At 47.0% G+C, this 11664-nt stretch overlaps 1 protein-coding gene and 1 long non-coding RNA gene across 4 annotated transcripts in view; one reads left to right on the top strand and one right to left on the bottom strand.

Moving 5' to 3' along the window:
* Nucleotides 1–11664, bottom strand: part of CTDSP2 (CTD small phosphatase 2) — a 65220-nt gene that overhangs the window by 4236 nt on the left and 49320 nt on the right. For 2 of the 3 annotated variants that reach the window (XM_028721499.2, XM_028721500.2), the window contains 4 exons: nt 8044–8145; nt 6182–6238; nt 3616–3708; nt 2760–2945 (listed from right to left, as the gene is read on the bottom strand). In XM_028721499.2, coding sequence (XP_028577332.1) covers nt 2760–2945; nt 3616–3708; nt 6182–6238; nt 8044–8145 — 438 coding nt within the window. Of the gene's footprint in view, nt 1–2173; nt 2256–2759; nt 2946–3615; nt 3709–6181; nt 6239–8043; nt 8146–11664 lie in introns of all 3 variants that reach the window. The other variant, XM_028721501.2, reaches the window with a different exon arrangement.
* LOC114593026 (uncharacterized) lies at nt 5831–8643 on the top strand. The gene is made up of 3 exons (XR_003705573.2): nt 5831–6138; nt 7503–7567; nt 8538–8643. It is a non-coding gene; the product is annotated as an uncharacterized LOC114593026 (long non-coding RNA).

Genomic DNA, 11664 nt, shown 5'->3' with positions numbered 1-11664 from the left:
GCCTCCCCAAGATACACAAAGAGGGAACACCACTCAGACCAATAGTCAGCTCCATAGGCTCACCTCTACAAAATCTCGCTAAATTTCTCGCCAAGCAACTTCAGCCCTATGCAGAATCCATCTCTTCACACGTTCCAAACTCCTTCCAGTTCATAGAAACAATAAAGAAGCAAAACCTACATCCCAATGACCTACTTGTGAGCTTCGATGTTGTATCTCTCTTCACACAAGTGCCCATTAATGAAGCCTTGACAGCCATTCAAAACAAATACAATCCCCCCGAATACATCTTGGACCTGACCAACCACTGCCTAACCAACACGTACTTCATCCACAATGGACAAAGATACAAACAGATAGAAGGAGCACCTATGGGATCACCCCTCTCACCGGTCATCGCAAACCTGTACATGGAACACTTTGAAACCAATGCTTTAGACAAGTCAGAACACAAACCCAAACTTTGGCTCAGATATGTTGACGACACCTTTGTAATTTGGCCACACGGGAAGGAAAAACTGGACAGCTTCCTCACACATCTCAACAGCCTACACCCCAAAATACAATTCACTATGGAAATAGAAGCCAACAACCAACTTCCCTTCCTTGACGTCCTAATCTACAAAAAACCTGATGGCTCCCTAGGACACACTATCTACCGGAAAAAAACACACACCAACCGCTACTTACATGCACAATCACACCACCACCCTGCACAAATAAACTCCGTAGCCAAGACTCTCATCTCCAGAACCAAACGCCTGGCTGACAAAGACCACTTGACAACTGAGTTACAGAATCTCTCAAATGTGTTAATTGCCAATGGATACCAGCAAAACAGGGTTACGAAGCTAATCCAAAAAGAAACACCCCCCAAAAACCAAGACACAGAAGAAAACAATGGCATGGCCCTCCTTCCTTATATCAAGGGCACTACAGATAAAATTAGCAAAATCCTCCATAAACACAATATCAAAACAGCCTTTTGCGCCAACCAAAAGATAGCCAATATCCTCAGAAACCCCAAGGATAAAATCCAGTTGGAAAACCAAGGGGTCTATGAAATACCCTGCAAAGTCTGCCCAGCCACGTACATTGGACAAACAAACAGACGAATAAATGCACGTATCGCAGAACACAAGAATGCCGTCAAAAAAGAAGAAAAAACTTCCTCTCTTTTCCAACACATGAAAGAAACAGGACACGAAATTAATTTTGCAGATTCCAAATTGCTCTCTAACATGGAACATCACCACAAGAGAATAATCATGGAAGCCATCGAGATAGAGAAACACCCTCACAACATGAACAAGCGTGACGACACATCCCGCTTGCCAGACATCTGGAAATTAGCCCTCCCCACAAAAACTGACACCAGATCCAGAGGCACACAGAACGCCATCACCAATCAACCACACCAAACCCAAACCCAGACCCTCTCCACAGATAAATTACAGATACCATCCAGTAGCCAAACCATGGGGGCACCTCCGGATGCTGCACCCCCCTGCAATCCCTACACAGATCTGGCTGGCACAGGCCACAAAACCACAGCTCGCCCCTATACACGAAGCCAAGCCAGAGCACAACTAAGTGCAGTACAGCCATCTTCTCAGAAAAACTCTGCACAAAGTTCAAGAGGTCAAGACACAAAGGCTTTAGCAACTAATCCACACCTAATGACCCACCTAAGTGGTACTCAGGATATCACTCAAGAAATCACTCAAGATATCCCTCAAGCAATTAAGGAACAAAAGAAGAAAAGGCACACTAGCCTGGGAACTTCCTCTCTGCCCAGAACATTGGAGGCTATACACCACACCTCCTCAACAGTATTTATAGGAACTCAAACACTGAGATCCTGCTCTGTTCCAGTAACAAGAAGCCGAAAGCACCAGCCTGAAGATGACGAGTGAGACCTCGTCGAAACGTCGCCTAGACACCCCAACTTTTACACGGGAAGACACCCGAGGACACCAAAACCTGCATATATATATATATATATATATGAGCTTTGGAAAGTATTCGGGCGAATATTCAAAATACAGTGACACTACAAGACTTAGTTTTTAAACAGGGTGCACGAAAGGTAATCGTTGTAGACAAAACTAGTCACACTAATACTAACTGCTCACTCACTCCTACAATTATGGCCACAGCTATGAATTGTCACCTGGGAAACCTTGTAGATGTGCTCTGTTGGATGGGTTTGGAAGAATATTTCATGCGCTGGAGAACTTTTGGGGTTGAGTTTGCTGGAGTCGTGAGAAAAGGGAGGAAAAAAGAAGATTTGAAGGGGAAATGGTGTGGTACAGTCAGCCTCCCTGAGAATTTACCACTTCAGGTGTGTGTGTGTGTGTGTGTGTGTGTGTGTGTGTGAGAGAGAGAGAGAGAGAGAGAGAGAGAGAGAGAGAAAGAACATGTTTTGAATGGCCCTACCTAGCACACAAGTGTCGCAGTCAGCACCATCTTAAAAGGCAGGGGTGAGAAACAAAAGAGAATGCTTTATTTAAGAGAGCTTCTTTCACCTGGTGCCGATGTAACTATTATTATTTTCTTTCTAACTAAAACCAGATCAAAAGATTTTTAAACCAGTCAACCAACCTACCTACCTGCCTATCAAGAAGTCAAGTCTTACACATGATTTAAAGAGCCTTTGCTGCCTTCCTGTCAAGGTAAGTCAAATGTCAACACCAGCTACTACTGACTAACCACTTATGGGGGACACACCCACCCACCCCTCCGGAAGGCAGGCTCACCGCATTCTCTGGATGGAAGATGTAGGAGGCAGGGGAATTGTCCAGGATCAAGGTTTTGCGCAGATCACGCCCCAGACGGCTGAGGTCCTTCACGTAACAGCCCTGGTGGAACACGCATGACTCTCGGAAGAGGCGGGCTCGGAAGACTCCACACTTGTCTAGCAGGTCAGTTACGGGGTCAGCATACTGAACAGAGTGATAAGCGGAGTGTGTGAAGACTGGGGCTCAGCATAAGAAAGCAAGTAACCCAACATGGGGGAATCAGGAGAACATGCAGGGCTCTGCCCACTTCTGGCCAGATAGTGCAAACATGGAATTTGGAATCTGACATGGAATTCATTCATTCATTCATTCATTTAAAGTTTCAAGTTCCTATGGATTTGGAGATCTCAGCGATGCCCAATGCAATTTCAGAAGCCACCAAGGGGCGGAGCAGAACTTCCAGAGGTCAGTTAGTGGTGGAGATTTGAATACTCTGCATGGTCCTTCACTCTTCCTCACAGTTAGGAGACGCAAAAACAAACAACTATATGCAAACCTGACATTTTTCACCATTTATTCAAGTACCAATAGGCCAAGTGTTTCTTGCTGCAGCATTTGGGTTTTGAAAAATGCACACAGCTCTGAAGTTTCGGCAAATACTCCAAGTTTAGCCCAAGTCAAAGCTGCTCCCAAACCAGTCTTCTAGCAGGACAGAGAGAGCGAATCGTCTATATTCACCTCCAGTTTATCTTCTGAGCTGAAAGTGACACAGCACACCATTGCCACCCTTTCTGCCTTAGCTTCTGCTGCCTTTGAAAGTATCAACCAATTCTCCCAGCCCATGTCTAGGCTAAACCCTCCTCCTCCTCCTCACCTTCGCCAAGCTGGCAGTGAAGAGCACACACTCAAACAGCTCCCCCATCCGCCTCAGGAACTCATCGACAAATGGCCTCTTCAGCACGTACACCTAGAAGTGAGCAGCAGAGGTGAGGAATGACACAGAGGGACTACTTGTCTTATTTATCTACAACCCACCTTACAGCTGGAGTGAACAAGCTACTGTGAAAGACCTGGATTCAGTGCTGCGTTGGCCAAAGCACATCACTGCAGGGAACATTTGTAAGGGAGAAGCGATGGGGGGGGGGGGAGAGAGGATTCCCCCTGCTCATTGCTTTTCTCCCATAACCTCCCCCTTACACCAGCCTGCCTCCTCCCTCCCCACTCCCACTTTGTGGAAAGGCAGAGTATCAATAGAACAAACAGGATCCAGCCTCGTGAGCCAACTTTTGACAGGCAGGCAGGACGGCACTATTAGGATCACCAGCAGCGAATCCAAACAGCCACTTCATAGTCTGATGTATATTGGCTAAGAAAGAGACTTCCAAGAGGGGGTGAAAGAGAGTTAAGGCACTGGGGTCTGACTGAGGCTTGGCCCTATAAGACTGAAACACTTTTTTGGTCTCTGGCTCTGTGTTCCGGAGGTGCCCACCCTGAGAACTAGCAATGTGCTCATTTCAGAGAGTGTGGCACAAACCCACAACTTCCCAGTGGGTTGCCATTTTAGTCCATTAACCCTTTATCACTGAACAGGACACAAGCTCCACTCCTTTTTGTGTGACATGGCTATCTAAAAAAAGAAGAAAACTGAGGCAAGTAAAAGAATGCCTCCCCTTTAGTGGTGTAATGTGAACAATGGGTTAAATTACTGTGTGCTTGGAATCATTTCTTGAGGAGCACATGTCTGGATGTTCTGAGATAAGGGTACCAGGTGCACCGAGTTACCATAGCAAAATCAGCTAGGTTGAGTGCATGAGTCATTCGCCCTCCCATTGCTTCAGGAAATATGAAGTGTGCGTAGAGATGGGTATAACAGTCTCTAGGGCAGGGGTCTGCAACCCGCGGCTCCGGAGCCGCATGTGGCTCTTTTACACCTTTGCCGCGGCTCCGGGGCGGATACTAGCGAGGGGAGGAGGCGCATTGTGCGCCCCGACACTCCTCACTGTGGCGGGCGCTGTACTGGCTGTGACGTCGCATGGGGCCGGTGCGTGCGTTAGTCACGCACCGTCCCGACGTCACCTTCCCGTCTGCTGTCAGATTGCGGCTCCGGAGATATATTTGTTTAAAATGTCGCAATGGTTTTGCGGCTCCCAGTTGTTGTTTTTTCTTCGGAAACGGGTCCAAGTGGCTCTTTTTGTCTTAAAGGTTGCAGACCCCTGCTCTAGGGCATTGTTTTCATTATGCCGTCTTGTCTTGTCCATGCCCTGTCCTGTTTGCTGTCTGACTCTGAATCTGTGAGAGTCAGGGGAAGAGGCTGTGAGTTTCACACAGCAGCGTTAGCTAGCATGGTGATATAGTATTATTGGAATTCTCTGTACATATGCATCTTTACTTCAGAGACCAGAAGAGTTGTCTATATTAGACAGTGCTGTTTAGCTTTGTCTTGTGTCTGTAGATAATGAACACTTTGCTACTTTGAAATGTATGGGAGAGGAGCTTTTTCCTTAACTGGGAACTCTGGAGGAAGCTGTTTTGCTGGTTGAGGTGTGGCAAACTACCAGCTGACTTCTTCAAGTCACCAGCATCCTTATTGATGGATAGGGAAACAACTGCCCTTTAGCATGCTGAAAGGTAAAGGGACCCCATGGATGACTCTGGGGTTGAGGCGCTCATCTCGCTTTACTGGCCAAGGGAGCTGGCGTACAGCTTCTGGGTCATGTGGCCAGCATGACTAAGCCATTTCTGGCGAACTAGAGCAGCGCACGGAAACACAGTTTACCTTCCCGCCAGAGTGGTACCTATTTATCTACTTGCACTTCGTGCTTTTGAACTGCTAGGTTGGCAGGAGCAGGGACCGAGCAACGGGAGCTCACCCTGTCACAGGGATTCGAACCGTCGACCTTCTGATCAGCAAGCCCTAGGCTCTGTGGTTTAACCCACAGCGCCACCCGTGTCCCCCTTAGCATACTTAGACTAACCCTAATGCATTTTAAATGAATACAAACTGCGACAGGCATTGTGGTGAACGGAATACAGCAAAGAAGCAATAAATGCTGCAAAGCACATCAAGATTCCTCATGGGTTCCCCACCAGCTGGTCGCTTTTCTCTCTCCCAGAGCTCTTGCTGCCGCGCAGTCGATCCAAGCCATTCCTCCTTAAACATCCGCTGGAAGCAGCTACCTCCTGAAACAAGTAATCAAGAATAGGCCGTGTTGCCTGGTAACAGCCTATCCTGGATTACTTGAACCAGGCCGAAGCCTTCATAGAACGGTCTTCCTCCTCTTCTTTACAGCACCAAAACGGGAGGCGGTCTCCTTGGCTCATAAAATGAGATTGCCCCCTCCCTCTGCTGCCCCACTTCCAGAACAGATGCCAATGAGAACCCAAAACTGTTGACAAGGTGGGTGGGTAGGGGACCTTCCCCCCAGTGGCAGCATCCTTACCTGGTGGGTTGTCCCCTCTATTTCAACAGGCACTATGAAGTCAGCATTGTTGATTGGCTGAGAAATGTTATAAAAGGTGCATGTTAGTTTTTGGAAGGTAACAAGACACAATTCTGCCCCACTCTAACCATAAGTCCATAACCATAACCATAAGTCACGCCAATCTCTGCACCTAAGGACACTATCTGATGCTCACTGGGTTTGGCTCGATTTACCAGTACTGCCACTTTTAAAATGGCAGTCATGTCCACTCAAACCAGTGGCAGGGAATCTCTGGTTCATAGATGATGATGATGATGATGATGATGATGATGATGATGATGATAATTTATTTATACCCCGCCAATCTGGCTGGGTTTCTCCAGCCACTCTGGGTGGCTTCCAACAAAATATTAAAATACAGTGGTCTGTGAAATATTAAAAGCTTCCCTAAACAGGGCTGCCTTCAGATGTCTGGCTGAATACAGTGGTACCTTGGGTTAAATACTTAATTCGTTCTGGAGGTCCGTTCTTAACCTGAAACTGTTATTAACCTGAAGCACCACTTTAGCTAATGGGGCCTCCCGCTGCCGCTGCACCGCCATTGCGCAATTTCTGTTCTCATCCTGAAGCAAAGTTCTTAACCTGAAGCACTATTTCTGGGTTAGCGGAGTTAACCTGGGTTAACCTGAAGCATATGTAACCTGAAGCATATGTACCCTGAGGTACCACTGTATCTGGTCCTTTGAGACTTTGCCCAGGCCACATCCATCAATGCCAGGATGCGTGTGTGGAAAACTCAGAGATTTGCGTGGCTGGGATGTATTAGCATACAAAGGCAGGAGTCACATCTGTTGCCCTGTCCACTTTTGCTTCTTCCATGTGGCCCCTGGAAGGCTGCCATAATGGAATGTGGCCCTGCCTGAAACAACAAGGCACCTAATAACAGAATCAAATGAATTGTCAGGGAATCAATCGCTGAGTCCTTCTAACTCCTGTTGCCTGTTCGGTCCCCTGATAGCTTCTTCAGAATTTGCTGATCAGAACCAGAGACACAGAGATTATAAATTTCTTCCAGTGGCAGAGTTTACGTGTAGGGGTGAAGTGGGAAGGGTTCAAAGCCACCTTCCCAGGGCAGAAATGGAAACCGCCGTGAATAAATAGGCTTCCTTCTCCATTCCCAGGAATAACAGCATTGTGTGTCTGGTATGCAGTAGTAACTGGTTGTAGACACAGAACTAATTTATTAAAATAATGGGAGAACCAAGGAGATTCTTCAAAGAATGCACCACCATGCAAGTGGACCTCATTGACTTAACCTTGCTCTCTTTCCCCCTTGCAGCCTCCTGCAGAGACATCAAAATCAGCTCCAGAAGACTCCACAACCATCTGGAGCAGAATCTGAAGGTACATGGCTAGGCTGTGTGGGTGGCTCTGAGGGGGGAGAAGGGGAAGGGGAAGTCCCATTGAATGAGCAGAAGTCCATTCTGTTGATGTACAGTCTGCACTGGATACAACCCTCTGGGTTTAGAAAACTTCTAACCAGGAAAACAATGAAATTGAGGTCCTTTTGTTCAACTCCCAAAGCCCCAGTCCTATCCTTCACACTGATATTCCATAAGGCCCTCATCCCTTCATATGCCTTTGCAGCTGTTCTCAGAGGGAGCTGACTTGCACCAAACTAGTCCTCTCCTGCACTGTCAGCAATGGAGAACCTGTGGTCCTCCAGGTGTTGCCGGACTACAACTCCCATCAGCCCCAACCAGATGGCCAGTGATGATTAGACTTGTAGTCCAGCAACGTCTGGTGGGCCAAGGATGCCTTCTGCCTCGACCCCTACCCCCCCACTTCTCGGAAAAGGAGGAGTATCCTTAGAACGTCACCTTGAAGGAGCTGTGCACTAAGGTCTCGTCCAGATCAATCACCACACAGATTCGGCCCTGGTCTTGCAGAGTCACCTCAGGGAGAAGGCACGTCCCAGGAATCTAGAAGAAGAGAGGAAAGTTAGCCACCATTGGCATGGTGAATCATGTTGCTGGAGGTATATTTAACAAGCTTCAAAGCACTGGGGAAGCCTGATATGAAGTCCTTCAAAACTTTTCCCATCTTGTGTTTAGAGAATAGCACAGGCAATGCCAACAAGGAGTAGAAACCCTATGCAAAAACTTTCAAACGGCCTAAGGCTCTGGTCCTCATGAATCTTTCCACGTTTTTGCTAGAACTCTCAATTTTTATTTTTTTGAAGGGAGGTTTTAAGACTACAGAGCAACTGGCAACCTCTGGTAAGAAAGTTTAGAGTTTGAAATGGCACAGATCAGAATAAAGGGAAGTGTTATTTGGGTTAGTGTGTGTATGTGTGCTTTGCATCGCTTTGTAGGTTGACCAGCAGCAACAGAGAATAAGGCTTCTGTGACTCTTCAACCATTGCACAGAAGAAAAGGATTTGAGAATTATTTGCTCTTCCATACAACCATTAAAGGTACAAGAGGCCTGTGCACGAGAGCATTTGATCAGCTATGACCCCAAATGAAGAAACGGGTTATCGTCAAAAGTCACTTGAGCTAATGGCCATCGCTAGACCTCGTGGCATTCTTGAAGCTTTCCTGATAATGTGTGTGTGCTTCAGGTGGGGGGAGAATACGGGCTGGCATTTTTATTTCACTGACATGATGTCAATGCTGCAAAAAACTTGCATGCATAACAAAGCACCAATCCTACAATGAACACCTTCCTGGAAGCACCCCCCGTTGACTTATTTAACAATCTCTGTAATGTGGTCCTAATATTTCTTTCCAGAGTAGCCACAGCCAGTTTAAGACCCACCAGCCTACATATGAAAAGGTGGGGTGAGTTGGTGTCATCCCAACTTTGCACTTCCCTTACTATGCAAATTTTAACAACAAAAATCTCAATACTGTGGTATCTTAGTTCTCAAACGCTTTGGTACTCAAACAACTTGGAACCCAAACACTGCAAACCCAGAAGTAAGTGTTCCGGTTTGAGAATTTTTTCAGAAGCAAAACGTGCTCCGTTTTGAGCGTTATGCTTCCAATTTGAGTGCCACTCTTCCGTTTTGAGTGTTACGCTGAGGTCTGTCAGTTTTTGCTTTTTATTTTGCGTTTTTGTGGCTTTTTTGTTTTGTTTTTGTGATTGTGTCGAACCCAGTTCAGCAACTGATTGATTGGTAGTGTGACTGTGTGATTGTTTAATGCTTTCATTTTATGGATCAATGGTCTCGTTAGATAGTAAAATTCATGTTAAATTGCTGTTTTAGGGGCTGTTTTTAAAAGTCTGGAACGGATTAATCCATACTGCATTACTCTCTATGGGAAAGTGTGCCTTGGTTTTGGAACGCTTTGGTTTTGGAACGGACTTCCGGAACGGATTAAGTTTGAGAACCAAGGTACCACTGTACTAACTCCTCTTTTGTTCTAACTGAGGTAAAAAGTCCTTGTTTTGCAGCTTCATCACTACAATTTTGCGCCAGGAGGCATTTTTATAGAGATTGGTCCTACGCCAGGTGGGGACCCTGTTGCTCCCCACATCTTGCTGGACTCAGACTCCCATTAACCAACATGGCAGATGGTCAAGAATAATGAGAGGTGCACCTGACAACATCTGGAGAGCCACACGTTCCCTATTTCTGCAGTACATCAGCACTGCAGAGGCTACCTCTTGCTTCGAACAGACATTTATTGAAAGGGAAGTATGATTTTTTCAAAAACGAACCCCACTGCAAAAGGAGTTTAGCACCTCAGAAATGCATGCACCAGGTCGAGCCCAATGAAAGCCAACCATGCTGCAAATTCAAAAACTGAATAAAAATAGCCAACAGGTGGCTAGGGATCCCATTCCCTTCCAAAAGCCTACCATGCCGGTAGGGCAGGCATAGGCAAACTCCGGCCCTCCGAATGTTTGGGACTACAATTCCCATCATCCCTGACCACTGGTCCTGTTAGCTAGGGATGATGGGAATTGTAGTCCCAAACATCTGGAGGGCCGGAGTTTGCCTTTGCTGACAATAGGGCAAGCAATATTCTACACAATGGTGCATTTTTATTTTCGTTTGCCCTTGGAAGTTATTGGTATCATGGGGGAAACTGTCTAGACTGCACGACAAGATTGTCATGCCTGAGGCTCTTTCCATGTGGAGGCACCCACCAGAGGGAACTACTTATAGCAATCTCCACATGGCTGACGTTGGAGAGGCAGCTGCCCCGAGAGAGACGTTACAGTGAGGAGGCAGCAGTAGTTTGCATTCAGAAGCACTCTGTCTGTTTGTGAAAACTGCGCTGCAATATGGCCTGATGCACCCACCAGCTTAGGCTGCTTCTGCACCGCTGGTGAGCTGGGAATGCTGTCGCTGGACTGCAACCTTTTTCCGATTGCAGGTTCATGCCATTAGCCCCTTCACACAGGAAGAGAGCTGTCAAGAAGAGTTGCAGGCCAGCTTTCTCCCAGATGTGCTAGTCTGGTACGTGTAGAAGTCCCCGCCCATTGCGAAACATTCAACCATGTGACTGCTTCTCCTGCTGACCCCAGAAGAAGTCTGGCTCTTCGTATGAATGAGGTCTGCGACCGATACCTCTCTCGATAGCAGCGGGGCAAGAAGAGAAATTTGCTTAGTAAGTGAAGGTCTCTTTTCTCCCACACTCACAAACACAAATACCCACATGCACATGTGCACACACATATGTAGGCAGGACTGTGTGTACATTGTGCGCCCATCATTATGCCATGCAGAAGTGGAATTTGGTATCTAGAGCATCATTTGGCATATTTCGTACGCTGCCTGGAGGCATGTATGTGGAAGGCACTTTTAAAAACCACTCTGTTTTTCTCTTTCTTTCCTTCTTTCACTCAAGAACATTTCTGGCCCTTGTTACTGTGGAGATTATCTAGCCTGGAACAGTCAAAATTAAGTTAAAATAAAGGTAAAGGGACCCCTGACCATTAGGTCCAGTCGTGACCGACTCTGGGGTTGCGGTGCTCATCTCGCTTTATTGGCCATGGGAGCCGGCATACAGCTCATGTGGTCATGTGGCCAGCATGACTAAGCCACTTCTGGCGAATCAGAGCAGCGCACGAACACGCTGCTTCCGGCCGGAGCGGTACCTATTTATCTACTTGCACTTTGACGTGCTTTCGAACTGCTAGGTTGGCAGGAGCAGGGACTGAGCAACGGGAGCTCACCCCGTCGCAGGGATTCGAACCGCTGACCTTCTGATCGGCAAGTCCTAGGCTCTGTGGTTTAACCCACAGTGCCACCCACGTCCCTAAAGAGCACTAAGGAGCTGGCAAAAAACCCCAGCTCGGACATGGAGCTTCTAAAGCACAGATCTTTGCCTGGGAAGAGCAGGGCAAAAGGTTGGTGTGGAGTATGAAAAGCAGAACTTGCAGAGATCAGGGTGTGGGGCTTTGATTATATCTCCTCGTCCACTTCCCATGGCTAGCGGGAAAAGGTATGTAATGCAACCAAATGATGAGCAGATTTGCTTGCATTT

Source organism: Podarcis muralis, chromosome 2 (assembly GCF_964188315.1).
Source record: "Podarcis muralis chromosome 2, rPodMur119.hap1.1, whole genome shotgun sequence".
Taxonomy (NCBI): Eukaryota; Metazoa; Chordata; class Lepidosauria; order Squamata; family Lacertidae; genus Podarcis; species Podarcis muralis.
Note: the sequence above shows the minus strand (reverse complement) of the source record. Positions and strands in the feature narration are given on the sequence as shown.